General features: G+C 38.2%; 1 protein-coding gene across 1 annotated transcript; it reads right to left on the bottom strand.

Annotated features, from left to right (window-relative positions):
• Nucleotides 1–7206: 7206 nt before the first annotated feature.
• On the bottom strand, nucleotides 7207–13978 carry LOC139946959 (calcipressin-1-like). Its single transcript, XM_071944749.1, has 4 exons — nucleotides 13557–13978; nucleotides 11790–11963; nucleotides 11083–11245; nucleotides 7207–9167 (listed from the first exon to the last, which is right to left on the bottom strand). Exons 1-4 carry the CDS (start codon nucleotides 13836–13838, stop codon nucleotides 9025–9027), a joined length of 762 nt encoding a protein of 253 aa, XP_071800850.1. The 5' UTR covers nucleotides 13839–13978; the 3' UTR covers nucleotides 7207–9024.
• Between the last annotated feature and the right edge of the window lie 685 nt (nucleotides 13979–14663).

Genomic DNA, 14663 nt, shown 5'->3' with positions numbered 1-14663 from the left:
TGTTTTCCACTCAATTCTTGCTTAGCAAAGATATTTGCTAAGCAAAGTTATCTGCTTAAGAGCTTTATGAAATTTGGCCCAGGTAGGGGCTGAAAACCCATTTCACATGCAAGGCTCCAGTCTAAGGTGGGATTCGAACCGGGGTCCACAGAGGGAAAAGGCACTGCTAAAGAAACCACGAGCCAACCTGATGTCCTGTTACATGGGAGACGGGTCAAGTTGTACAGAAGTTCTAGAGCAAAATATATTCCTTGAAACACTTAAATTGCCAGGTTGCCTACATAACGGCAAAAGAGGCATTTGTCTGCCACTGTAAGTCACAACTAAATACATGCATGACAAAAATGCACACGATCGATTTTAACACATAATGTCTGTCTGAATACATAATTTATTTGGAAATACACTGTATAAATAATAAATATCACATAATGTAACTTGTACATAAAACATTTAAACATCTGTGTTATTATCATCATTGGATTTCTATTGCACAGTAATCACTTTATTTACATCATTACCCTGGGTTACGGAAGGGACTTTTTCTATCAGACCTCCATCTCGTATTTTTTTTAATCGATGAGACAAAGAGCCTTTTTTTCACAACTTTGGCTTATCTTCTGTTATGGTTTAAAGGGTCTGCCATCGATTTCACCAAATTTTTGTATGATGTATGATTTTTTTCCAAAAGCATATTACACCAAATCCACTGATAATTGTCTACAATGATGTATGGTTGGTAGTATAAACAGCATACTTTGAAAGTGGTAATAATGTAAAACTAATAGATGAAAATTTGCATTGAGATAAAGAATATTAATTTGTGTTTTACCCACAGTGTACATGTAATAGCACTGTATACTTGTTACTTTCGCGAGCTCTGTGAGAGAATGTGGATTATAAGTACTGGTGTGCACAAAATTGCTGTTCAGTGGGAAACATTCAAGAAAGTATATAATATTTACACAAATTTTAGAAGGACTTTTAAAGCCATTGGACCCTTTCGGTTCAGAAAAAAAATAAAAGTTCACAGATTTACAAATAACTTACAGGGTTTACAGAAGGCAATGGTGAAAGACTTCTCTTGAAATATTATTCCATGAAATGCATTACTTTTTGAGAAAACAGCAAAACAATATAAATTCTCGTTAACAAGAATTACGGATTTATGTTAAACACATGTCATGACACGGCGAAACGCGCGGACACAAGGGTGGGTTTTTCCGTTGTTTTTTCCCGACTCCGATGACCGATTGAGCCTATATTTTCACAGGTTTGTTATTGGCTATAGAAGTTGTGGTACACAAAGTGTGGGCCTTGGACAACACTGTTTACCGAAAGGGTCCAATGGCTTTAAAGACACTGGACACTATTGATAATGTTCAAAGACTAGTCTTCACAGTTGGTGTATCTCAACATATGCATAAAATAACAAACCTGTGAAAATTTGAGCTCAATCGGTCGTCGAAGTTCTGAGATATTAATGAAAGAAAAAAACACCCTTGTCGCACCATGGTCACACGAAGTTGTGTGCTTTCAGATGCTTGATTTCGAGACCTCAAATTCTAAATCGGAATTCTCGAAATCAAAATCGTGGAAAATTAATTCTTTCTTGAAAACTATGGCACTTCAGAGGGAGCCGTTTCTCACAATGTTATATACCATCAACCTCTCCCCATTACACGTCACCAAGAAAGGTTTTATGCCAATAATTATTTTGAGTAATTACCAATAGTGTCCATACCAGTTCCTTTTTAAGTAGAGTTGTCTGTCATACTTATTACTAAGAACTCAACTTAAATATTTGCCAATAAGCTGGTACTGTTGTGGTGGTGCATGGTGGTCTTATACTTGCGTAATGCAACAGTGAAAGTCAACAACCAATTGTAAGACAGAATCAATGAGGAGGGGGTGGGATCATCAGGGCCCAGTTTCATAGAGCTGCTTAATAGTAAAAAAATTGTTGTGCTTACTGTAGCAGAAAAAAATGCTAAGGTGTAAACGTATTTCACAGGGTAACAAGAAAGTTAGGCGGCCATCTTGCGCATTCACCATGGATTTGTATTGTGACGTCATTAATTTTCATACAGTAAGCATCGGAAGGTTAGCATGCCTTTTCGTGTGTGTAAGGTAAGCAAAAAATCGGTTGTTTAGCAGCTCTTTGAATTTGGGTCTATGACATTGAGATTTCAACTAGATTTCAAGTTTACAACCACTCTACCAACAAGACAAAAGCACAATTAAAAAATCAATATATATCAAATTGTACACTTGACACAACTTAGGTGGAAATGGCATTTATATATGCATCATTACAGTACAAGTATTCCAGATTGTGGTCATAATGTTCTTAAACACTACTTTACATTGTACATTTTTCAAAAGTTAGTCCTCTCTGGGCCCAATTTTATAGTGTTCGAGCAGAAACTACTGTTTAAAAAATCAGTGCTTAGCAAGAATGAGCATCATACCAGTCACTAATTGTACATGTGACATAGTATTTTGGCTGGTAACCTTATTCTGGTTAGCATAATTGTTTTGCTTAGCTTATATTTGTGCTTAATCAGCTCTTTGAAATTGGGCCCTGATGCATGTTTAGGTTTTTCTGCAATCTGCGTCTACTGGAAACTGATCAAATCAAATGCACAACATCAACTGCAGAATAGTAATGTCATCAAATGCTAAGCAAAAAACTATTAAGCAATATTGTCTGCTTAAGCAGCTCTATAAAGTCAGGCCCTGGATAGCTGACCCTTGGTCAAGAGGATGAGACCTCCCCAATCCCCCCCACCCCAGAACAAAGCTTGCACCTCCTGTAAAAGCTCAGAATAGACTCCACATCACAATGAAAGATCTAAGGTACATGAGCATTGCTCTCCCCTCGGACTGGGCCCAATTTCACAGAGCTGGTTAAGCAGAAAACTATAGCTTAACAATTGTCTGCAGAAATGAGCAGGACACCGGTCACAAATTGTACATGTAATATGGTAGTTTAGCTGGTAACCTTATCCTGGTTAGCATAATTTTGTTAAGCTTAGCTACTTTTTGTGCTAAAAGCAGCTCTACGAAATTGGGCACAGACGATGAATCCCCACTGAACTATCCAAGTGTTCTATTCCATTTACAAACCCTCTACACCACCAAAAAAGTAGGTCCAGAATGGCCCTTTGCCCGGGGGATAAAAATCCTAGTCCTAAGTTAGGAGATAAGACTATTCTTCCCTCTTTGAGAAATTCACCCCAGGATCGACCAACCTCGAGGTGTTCAGAGCTGCCAACAATTGCTTCTCGCAGTCAGGGAGATGTTGTGCACCAATCACGGGAGATATTTAGAATGACATATTATGTACATTCAACATGACAGGAAAACAGTTTCCATTGACAGGGACAGTTGCCATTTCTGGGGGTTAATTCAGATTATTTCAAAGACTCCCTTCTTGTGATTAGAGGATAAAACCCCATGAAACAAGGACAGTTACTTGTACAACTTGACCGGCTCTACACACTGGCACATGAAATGCATACAAGAAGAGCAATAGTCCTGGGCTTTGCCTCGGCCAACATACGACTATATAGGCCCTCTAGTCTCGAGCAGCCGATACACGAAACGCTAGAATTAATCCTATCGCGAGTTGGGACGAGTAACTCGTTCTAACTTAGATGGTGTTCAATGCATCCTAACGTTTTCGGATACGGGACTGAACTCGTCCCAAGTTCTAAGAATAATCCTAAGTTAGGAAGAGTTTGGTGAAGTTGAATAATCCTAAGTTAGGAAGAGTTAGGTGAAGTTGAATAATCCTAAGTTAGGAAGAGTTTGGTGAAGTTGAATAATCCTAAGTTAGGAAGAGTTTGGTGAAGTTGACGGCAGGGTAACCTACAGGGACTTACACACTCGCCTCAACACCACAAATAATGCCATCTAAAACCGGTTCTCCTCTTTTTCTACAGAATAAAAAAACCACCACCCCAACAAGCTGCTTAAAAGTCCAACACAATACTGTCTCAGCTCTCACGGGTTCCCAGTTATACACATTGGTTAAGAGAAACAATTATGGTTTTAAAGGCAGTGGACACTATTGGTAATTAATCAAATAATTTTTTTGCATAAACACTTACTTGGTTACAAGTAATGGAGAGCTGTTGATAGTATAAAACATTGTGAGGTCTCAAAGTCAAACATCTGAAAGCACACGACTTCATGTAACAAAGGTGTTTTTTCTTTCATTATTATCTCGCAACTTCGACGACCAATTGAGCTAAAATTTTCACAGGTTTGTTGTTTTATGCATATGTTGAGATCCACCAAGTGAGAAGATTGGTCTTTGACAATTACCAATAGTGTCCAGTGTCTTTAAGTGTCTCGCTCAAGGATTCAAGTGCCATGCCTAGGAATCAAACCCCCACTCCCATGATTCAGCTATAAGAACTTGAGTCCAATACCACAGACCACAGAGCCTCTGCATGCCAAAAGATAAATAAAGGACAACTACCGCAAATTATTAATATTTACATATAATAGCTTTACATTTACTTTCATTACATTACATCACAATTCATATCTATTTAACAAACAGAAATTGCAAATTCTTTATCAAAATTATAAAATAAATTGCCAGTACGGTGGACAACTTACATGTATAAGTAGACGATTGCTTTGGCAGACAATTGCAATAAGTGAGAGCATAATATACATACATCTAGGACTAGGATTATGAACACTAGCCTTTAACAGTGATCACAGGAAATCTAACTGTCTAAGACAAAGAAAAAGACAGTACACAAGAACATGTGTATTTGGCTGAGATAAAAAGAACAAGCATCATATACAAAACTATAGGCCCTTTCATACAAGAAATTTTTTAACAAGGGACCTTGACTACAATCACATCGAAGTAAAAAAAAAATAGCTGTGTGAAAGCTATCCTTGTTAAAACATAAACCATGACCCTTGTTATTTTTTAACAGAGATTCATAAATACCTATTAAGACAGTTTCGCTATTCCTATAGACCTTATGCATATGACGTCATTTCAGTAGGGCGCCCTCACCTAGAGGTCAAAAGAAGGTTGTTTATTGGCCAATACTATGCGCCGCGCGTACAAATCTGTGCGTCTCGATTGTTTTGTCACCATTTTTCCTCTAAGATGGCGGCTGGATGACGTCAATGCATGAGGTCTATTGGTGGAGAGTGCGTCCCGTGGGTGTGTATAAACCTTTGTTTATGACAAGTAAAAACTGTTGAAACATGGGCGTAACACGCGGGCTTGCACCTGTGCTTATAAGACAGCTTCTTCATTCCTACTGGTTGAGAGCAACGGCCGGGACAGTTGTGCCACATCGCGCGATACGCGCACAGCATTCCCTTATAAGGAGTTGTTTACCCGAGGGCGGCGGAGGGCCCTACCATTTCATAGCTGGAGGGGTGTTGTGTTGAAAGAAATCATTGAACAATTATATGAATGGGAATCAAAGTGTGTTGAATTGGTTTTCAACTAGTGGTTTAAACCCGCCGAGGCCTGGTTCTTCATGATTTACCTCGACTTTGTCTCAGTAAAATTATCAAGAACCAGGCTTCGTTGGGTTTAAACCACAAGTTGAAAACCTCTTCACCACACATTGTTTCCATTATTCAGACCATGTTAAAATAAGCATGATGTGAAGTGTAAAAAGGATCACATAACCGAGGACCCTTGCTAAAATATGGCAATATCATATTCTCATTCACAGAAAGTGCTGCAAGTAGAAGTCTTTAGTGAATGAACAATCGTGACCTTTAACCTACCTGTCCCTTTAAAAACAAGGGATGTTGGTAAATGTGAAGTCATGTGAACGATTGCTAATCGAACAAAGTGATCGACAACTTGCACCAATAGTTAATATCTCACTCATGCTCAACAAAATTTTCAACAAGAAATATTTGCATTACACAAAACAAGAATAAATAAAAAAATGCATTTGAATAAGCAAGCCTACCCTCACTTCACCAGTGTTATGGTACATAGTCAAAGATTGATGATGGAGAAGATTTTGGATTTCTTACAAAATTGACTGAATAGCAATGCTTGAAGAAAGCAATTTTTTATTTATTACAAAATGGCTTATTAACAATCATACTTGTTAATGACATTGGACGGTAAAATTGACAGTTCCACGGAAACTGACTGGAAGTGAGTTCTTACTGGTTCCTGTATGCACAGAAAACCCTTTAAATATTTGTGAAATTTTTCAAAAGAATACGCGCCAAAATATTTTGAATGCAGGGACATGATTTTGCAGTTGTGACACAAAATATTTGTTGTCCTTGATCAGTTTTAGAGTAATTTCTTGATTGTATCTTTCAGTCACTGAAACCCTCAAAAGTGACTAGCACTGCAACCCGTAGGTTTGAAAATTCTTGCACAGTGAAGATTGTCAAGAAATGTTAAATTTTGGTTGCCTAATTTTAAAGTTCTGCTGTCCTGTGACAGTTAAATAAAGTAAAATAGGTAAAATAAAGGTGTTTTTTCTAGATGACCCGAGAACAAACATATTAAGGTCACCAGTTACTATCACTTAGAACATAGGTAGTATATATATTTAAAACATTTTGTGACAACATTTTGTGACAAAAAGACCATGCTACCGCATTATGTGCATGTTGGATTCTCCAATTAGGATACAAGAAGGTAGTTATTGCAGGAATCTGAAGTGGTACAATTGGGTGCTATTACCAGAAGAGAGACAGATTCGTAGACATCAGTCAGTGCAGGTACAATCAGGTCTTACCACCAGAGGAGGTAAAACATTGTATGCTTCTTAAACGGTACAAATGGGTGCTAATGTATCATCAGAAGGTACACAATGTTTTAGGCTTCTGGAGGTACATGTACATGTATCATATTGTACATTGTTAGCCTCAGATAGGGTACTTGAACTGGGTGCTAGCATCAGAAAGAATACAATGTTTTAGTCTTCTGAAAGGTACAGTTGGGTGCAACCATCAGAGGGGATAGTGCATTGTAGGATTCCAAATGGGTGCAATCGGGTACATGTAGTGTGTACTACATGTATCATAAAAAAAGGTATGTTTTAAGGGAACACATTGCCTTGGACCGGTCGAGTTGGTCTTTGAAAAGCGTTTGTAACCGTTTGCTATAAAATGCATATGGTTGGAAAGATGTTTAAAAGTAGAATACAATGATCTACACAAATATGCCTCGAAATTGCGTGGTTTTCCTTTTACCTCATCTACTAACACGTTCGGCCATATTTTTTACTCCCATAATGGCCGACCGCGTTAGTTCGCAAAGCAAAAGGAAAACCACGCAATTTCGAGGCAAATTTGTGTGGATCATTGTATTCTTACTTTTAAAACATCTTTCCAACCATATGCATTTTATAACAAACGGCTACACATGCTATTTATACTGCCAACTCGTCCGATCCAAGGCAACGTGTCCCTTTAAGCTTCTGAGGGACACAACTGGGTGCTAATCGGAGGGGATCTTGTATACATTGAAGGATTCTGGAAGGGTAGGCATGGGTGCTACAGACAGAAGAGATAAATGAAGCATATAGTAGGCTTCTGAATGGGTACAAACATTTAGGCTTATGAATGATGCGTACAAATGGGCGCATAGGCTTCTAAATCATTGTTGTTGTTTTTTGTACATACACTGCTGCCTTCTGAATCAAGTGCTACCAATATGTATATGTGTAGACTTTTGATATATTAAAACGATGGAGTGGATACTACCTTAGAGGGATACTACTTTGCAGGCTTATAAATGCGTAAAATTGGGTACTACCATTAGAGGGGATACTACAAATGTACATTGCCAGCTTTTGAATGGGTACAAATGGGTGCTACCCTCAGAAGGAGTAATACATTGCTGGCTTCTAAATGGGTACAACTGGGTACTAACATCAGAAGGGGTACTACATTGCTGGCTTCTTTGTGGGTACAACTGGGTGGTACCATCAAAAGGGATACTACATTGCCGGCTTCTGAATGGGTACAATTGGGTGCTTCCATCAGAAGAAACAGTACATTATACGTTTCTGAAAACGCAATCTGTGGACTGGTAACATAAAATGAATGACTTCCACTATTGGCTCCGAGGCTAGCATACACTTGTTGTACATTTTAACTTTTAAAACTTCTTTGTATTACAAGGAAGTTTGCCACTGCTCTTCGTATAGACTTCTGATGAACACTGGAGTCTGTACAAGCAAAGTGGGTACGCTCAGTCACTCTCAATTTAAGGATAAAAAACATTACACAATAGTCCCAGTACACACGACTAGTGAAAACAAATCCAAAGTTATACGTATACATGTATCTATCAGGGTTAACAGAAGGTGATATACATGTAGGTCAATTCAATCCCTGCATACCACGACCCAGGCCTGGAATTTCAGAAGGCCACGGTCTTGAATTTGGTGCCCCTTTAAAAGTTTTCCAAAGACTTTCAGATGTCCTTGCCCTATCAAAGATGAAATTCCAGGCCTGATGACCCCTACGTGGCATCAACACAAGTGACAACACCACAATTGGTTCAGTATAGAACCAGAGTTGTGACAACTCAACATTTCAACCAGTGTGCTCAGGGCCCAATTTCATAGAGCTGCTAAGCACAAAAATTTGCTTAGCATGAAATTTCTTCCTTGATTAAAAACATGACTACCAACCAAGTTTTCATATGTTACATATTGCTTGTTACTGGTTTTCAGCTGTTGTTTGCTTATCCTGAAAATCACGTGGAAATTTGGTTGGTAATCCTGTTTTTATCAACGGAAAAATTTCATGCTAAGCAAATTTTTGTGCTTAGCAGCTCTATGAAATTGGCCCCTGATTATCTTCAGTTAGCCTCGGACCAAGTTACAGGGTGCCTCAAACAGGGGAAATACACAGGGCAGACATTGGATCTCTCTCCAATATGACAATAAGTGAATACCTGATTCAACATTTAGTTAAATAATGAATAAATATTACTATCGTTAAAATTAAAAACGCACATTATTTCAGAATATTTTTTTTGAGTGATTAACTTGGCTCTGGTCTTCTGGTATGTTGTATTTTCATCTTTGGCCCTCTGGCTGCTGCTCCCTTTGGGGGCGGATCCTCACAGGGGAGGACAAAGATTCCGGGTTTGTTGTCGTCCGCAGCATGGAGTTCATGAGCTTCACCTGAAGTGGTAACGGTATAGAGAAATGTACTGGATATATTACAAAGGTTTGGGTGCCAGGGGGGGGGGGGGGTGGTTGTCAACTGTCAGATATTGATTGATCACAAGATGTTCTGAGCAAATCCACAATCATGGATACACATTATTTGTGTCTATTTTATGAACAACAGTTTGAAAACAACTGATATAGCAGTTATGTCATTATTATTTATTTATTTATTATTTATATAGGCCTAGTCGCTGTGTCAATGATGAATAAACAGTGCTTGAGTTTGTCTAATACAACAGCTGCAAAGAGAGTGTTGTTCATTTAGTTTCTTTGTACAACTTAGGTGTACATTGATACATACAGTAGGCCTATTATGAAAGATTGAAAACAACATTTAAAAAAAAAACCAGTACTACTAAAAAGTACACATATTTTTAAAGTTTTAAATCACCAAAAGATATAAATGGTAATTAGCATAAAATTATTTCATACTATACATGAAAGAACAGAAATTCAAACCCAGCCTCAGGTAAAGTTAACAAGGCCTACTCAGACTACCTAACTGAAGGTTAATACAAAGTAATTTTTACAACAATTGTTGTAGTATGAAAACGCACACATACTTTTGCACACAGAGTTGTGAGGACTTGCTATTGTCGACAGTCGTTCTATTATTCCCTTACTCTAAACAATCCCCTTGTGGAGACCCAGTTTTACAATAAAAAAACGTTGTGTGGACCTTTGTTCCATTGGGTGTAAGTTCCCACAACTCTGTGTACACAAGAACACATTGCCTATAACAATTCGCTGCACAACTGATTTTTTTTTCCAACAGAAGGGTTAGCCATGTTAATGCAGCAAGGAAAAAACAGAGTAAATTTAATTTGGCCATACAATGTACATGTAATGAGATAAAACACACTGTATTATACATGTACAATGCTTTCCCAAAACCTGTGGAGAAATCAAAGTACAAATGCAGTGGAAACGATCAAAACACAGTCAAACTTTTCAACCATAATAAATGCTATTATGATATAGGGTCACAGAAATACATTTATCAGTGCCAAAAGAAAGCATAAAACATAGTAAGAGAGTGAAATAAATCACTGTCAAATTTGAAAACAACAACAAATAAACACTTTGATTGATGCACCTGAAATTAATAAAAGGAAAAGATTATGTGGTAAATAAAACATTTTTAAACCTGTAATAGTATAAACAAAACGAAATACATTTATGTAGATTGTCAAAACAAAGCATTAAATTATCAGTATGTGAAATGGACCTGTGATTTTAAGCACTACATGTACATGGTGTCAGGTATCAATCAATCAATGTACAGATATTCAGTTTGCAGTAACACCTTGTATTTTTTCATCTACTTTGCTGTGTAGATTTTGTTCTTTAAAGGAACACGTTGCCTTGGATCGGACGAGTTGGTCTTTGAAAAGCGTCCTGTAACCGTTTGTTACAAAATCGATATGGTTAGAAAGATGTTGTCAAAGTAGAATACAATGATCTACACAAATATGCCTCGAAATTGCATGGTTTTTGTTTTACCTCGTCGACAAACACGGTCGGCCATTTATTTGACTCCCATAATGGCCGACCGTGTTAGTTTGCGACGTAAAATGAAAACCGTGCAATTTTGAGTGATACTTGTGTGGATCATTATATTCTACTTTTAAACCATCTTTCTAACCATATGCATTTCATAACAAACGGTTTCAAACGCTTTTCATAGACCAACTCGTCCGATCCAACATGTCCAAGGCAACGTGTTCCTTTAAGAACCTGTCTTGCTATTTATTTACTTGCCACGGAGTAGTCTCCCAATTTCAGAAATCTACTCTGCGTCAGTAGAATAAATAGCAAGACAAGATCTCAGGAAAGAATCTACAGACTTATAAAAAGGAAGGCTCACCTGGTGCTAGACTAGCCAATGCTGCCAGGACATCGTAGTCAATGACTGGTTCAGATTCTTGCTTTGGCTCCCAGCCGACCGGCGGTGATGCTGGTGGAGACAGAAGGTGCTGCTTGGTTGGTATGGGCGGCTCCAGTGATGAACTGTTGGATAGTTTGACGGGCTGTTGGAAACACAAGATAACATTATTTTATTTCATTTCATTTATTCTGGTTAAGATTTAAGAAGCCAAGGAATCTCAGTTTGCCCAACTGGGGGTTCCTGTACAGGGCTTGCCCCGAACCATGTGACATAGCAACTTTCCCTACAGTCTGATGAATTCAAATGAACTTTTGACTAAGTAGGATTTAAAACTTTGTATGGTGGGAGTATAATTAGGTGAGGTTTGCGGTGAAAGGCCCACATGTACCATGTCATGAATGTGTAAATCTGTTTTGAGTAGAGTTGGTTCAGAAAACCACCGGTTCTTCTCAGTACCAACAATTGTCAAAAGAGATTTACACACATGGTGTTACTGCAAACCTCACCAACATGTAACTTGTAACCAAACAAGCAAGTAATTTTACCAAACATTACCCAAATCTTACTCACAAGTGCACTTGCAATTTAGTGGCTTACTGCCACTGTTACCCACATGAACTAATAAGACAGAACAAGCCACAAAATCCCCCACCCCCATCCCCTTTTAACCTCATTTGTTCACAAACCTGTAAGAAGTATAAACTGAGAGTTGTGCCGTATATTTCTTTCTTGTGCATTCCTATTCTTGCTCGAACCACCTGCTCCGGAGTCTCGTAGCCGATCCGGACCCTCCTGAAGCTGGACAGGTAGACAAAGTGGACGTTCTCACCAAACGCACAGAAGAGGTCTTCAAAGGATTTCTGCAGGGTTTGAGGAAGGGTAAGATTCAAATTGTTAACAAGGTGATTGATACATTCAATGGGAAAAAGGCCATAATCCAAATCAGAGGCCACAGCTACAGCTATTGTTGCGGCGATGGGAAAATATTATGTGGTAATACAAATTGTTGAAACTAAAAAGAATAAAAAGAATAATTGTTGAAACTAAAAAGAATATAAAATGAATTTGTGTTTTTGAGGCATTACATGGTGAGAAATCAGTTTGCAGCAAAAACCAACACAGTGCTTTGCTGTGTCGAATAAGTTATTTGAGAACTTGTCTTGATTTTTATTTTACTGCCACAAAGTAGTCTCCGAATTCGTGAAACCTACTCATCTGAGGTATTACTTTTACCAACAGGTGTAGCTTTAGCTATGGCCACCAAATCAGATACGGCCAAAGGCTCAGAGTCAAGGGGTACATATGTACATTTTTAAACATCCCTTTTTTGGTATTAAATGAATTTGTACCCAGATGAAAACGTCATTTGTCTGTTGTACAATTGTATTGTCTGTCTGTCTGGTTGTCTTGTTTTCTTGACTGTCTCGCTGTTTTTTACAAGCTCATGCGTACCAAAACGGCCCCGTACTCTATTTATTTATTTATGTTTACTCTTACTTAGAGATATGTTTTGCTTTACTCCATACTGTTGTTATTCCTTTATGAGAGTATGGAAATAAATGTATTATTGAATTGAAAAACCTTGCTTTTTACAGGAAGGCTGAAAAACCAATACAATCAATCAATTAAACCATCATCACAACAACTGAAGTTTTGTCAACCAGCCGGTTGGCAAAGGATGGGCAGCCTCCACTGCAAATCATTTATTACAACCACCAGTTTTAAGTAATTTGCAATCGTCAAATCACTGATAATAGTGCTAGCCAAAACACAACCATGACAACCAAAGTGCAACAAATATCATAAATAAAAAAGTCACCCTGAACAAAATGAGGAACGACCAGTTGCAGTTGTGTTGCAATGACAATGCCCTACTAAGTAGCATACCAGTACTGGTTTGTTGTCAGCACTTCAATCAGTGAGTGGAAAAAGTTTTGTATCCTACCAATATTTTTTTGTTTGTTATGATTAATGATATGAATATGTATGAAATAATAATAAAAATTATTTTCCATAACAATTATTTTCTATAATTTTTAGTTTACTCAAAAAATAGATTAGATGGTAGGCCTAACAATTTATTTTCAATAATTTAGTTTAATTTAGATTAGATAGATGGTAAAAATTAGGGAAAAGTTTCCGTATGGCGCCACCACTTTTTCATTCGATATGAAATAATATTGTACATGTTGTATCTAATTTACCTCAATGAGATATCCCTTTTTGTAAAAATGAGTGAAAAGGTGGTGGCGCCCTACGGAAAGTTATCAAAAATTAGTGACAAGGTTGTTGCAGGAGACATCAATCTTTCCCTTTATTTTATTAAAAATATTATTATTAATACATTATTTAACAATGCTAAAAAAAAAATAGCAAATTGGCCCCCCCCCCAAAAAAAAAAATGTTTTTTTTTTTACTAAAAATAAAAAATCAATATTTTAATATTTTCTAACCTTTTTCTGTGCATCCAAGAAAACTGCATCAGGTACATTTGTGGCAATAAGTGCTTTCGGTAAGTCCTCGTACGGAATATCACCCGATGAGGGCCTCCTCCCTGCCTCAGCTACCCCAGGCCTGGAGGAGGAACACCCCTCCCCCTTTGCCTCGTCCTTCGAAGTGTTTCTATACTCCATGTGCTCCCGCTGTAATGAAGCTATGGTGGCCGCCATGTTGTTTTCAGTATCGTTCTTTGTTGAGCCGCTTTGCTGTCCTTCCTCGTCTGTAGATGATTTCATATTTCCGTTTTACCAATCACAGGAAGCTCCTTCGAACCGCTAGCTGTCTGACCCCGGGGTTCTGGGTTCACGGGGCCTTGTAAAATGGGTCTGTTTTGCGCTAAGGAAGTAGAGCTTCTGACATTGTTGACACTGCACCACTCGGACGGCTGGAAAAAAACACAATAGTCTTTCGTCAAGGCGCCCTCATGAGTCCATTAGGTCGGTGGTGTTTGAGTGTGAATTTTTTTCTATACATAATAAGAGAGAGAGAGAGCTAATTGAAAACAAAGAACTAATTTACGAGAAAAAAAAAACAGATTGGCAGAAACACCAGCCTCATTTTTTTGGTGTCGAACTACCGAAAAATATAGGGGTGTTAGGAAGGGGAGGGTGGGGGGGGGGGGGGAGTGGGTCACTCGATGATGCATGCCATGACCATTGATGTTTTTCATCATCTTCTTTTTAGATAGGCCTAGCTTACAGGTGCAGCTAACTCACTTACTTAATTGAGAATCATATAAGAAAACAGATACTTTAAAGGCAGAATGCAAGACTGGTTCCGTTTAATATCCCATGGGGACGGGCTATAACCCCCCCCCCCCCCCCCGCACCCAAATATTTCCCTGCGGGTAAAATTAAGCTTCGACTACAAAGGCCTACAGAGGTATGGACTAGGCGTGGCCTATCTACAAATTGTTGTATCCAATTAATGGTGTCGCCGCTTTATTTTGTATTTTCTACCCGCAAGTAACTATTGTCGGCGGGCAGTATTGAGGGAAGATGATAATTCAATAACTGCAGCGTGTGGCACAAAAAGAAAGATAAAACGATTCTCAGCACGGC

This window comes from Asterias amurensis, chromosome 14 (genome assembly GCF_032118995.1).
Source record: "Asterias amurensis chromosome 14, ASM3211899v1".
NCBI classification, from domain to species: domain Eukaryota; kingdom Metazoa; phylum Echinodermata; class Asteroidea; order Forcipulatida; family Asteriidae; genus Asterias; species Asterias amurensis.
Note: the sequence above shows the minus strand (reverse complement) of the source record. Positions and strands in the feature narration are given on the sequence as shown.

What these genes read in the sequence shown, in the direction of transcription:
- LOC139946959 (XM_071944749.1), bottom strand. Translation starts at nt 13,838, where the DNA reads ATGAAATCATCTACAGACGAGGAAGGACAGCAAAGCGGCTCAACAAAG. An exon ending in TCAGTTTATACTTCTTACAG is followed by an intron (nt 11,246 to 11,789) that starts GTTTGTGAACAA and finishes TGTTTCCAACAG; the next exon opens with CCCGTCAAACTATCCAACAG. An exon ending in ATTGGCTAGTCTAGCACCAG is followed by an intron (nt 9,168 to 11,082) that starts GTGAGCCTTCCT and finishes TTACCACTTCAG; the next exon opens with GTGAAGCTCATGAACTCCAT.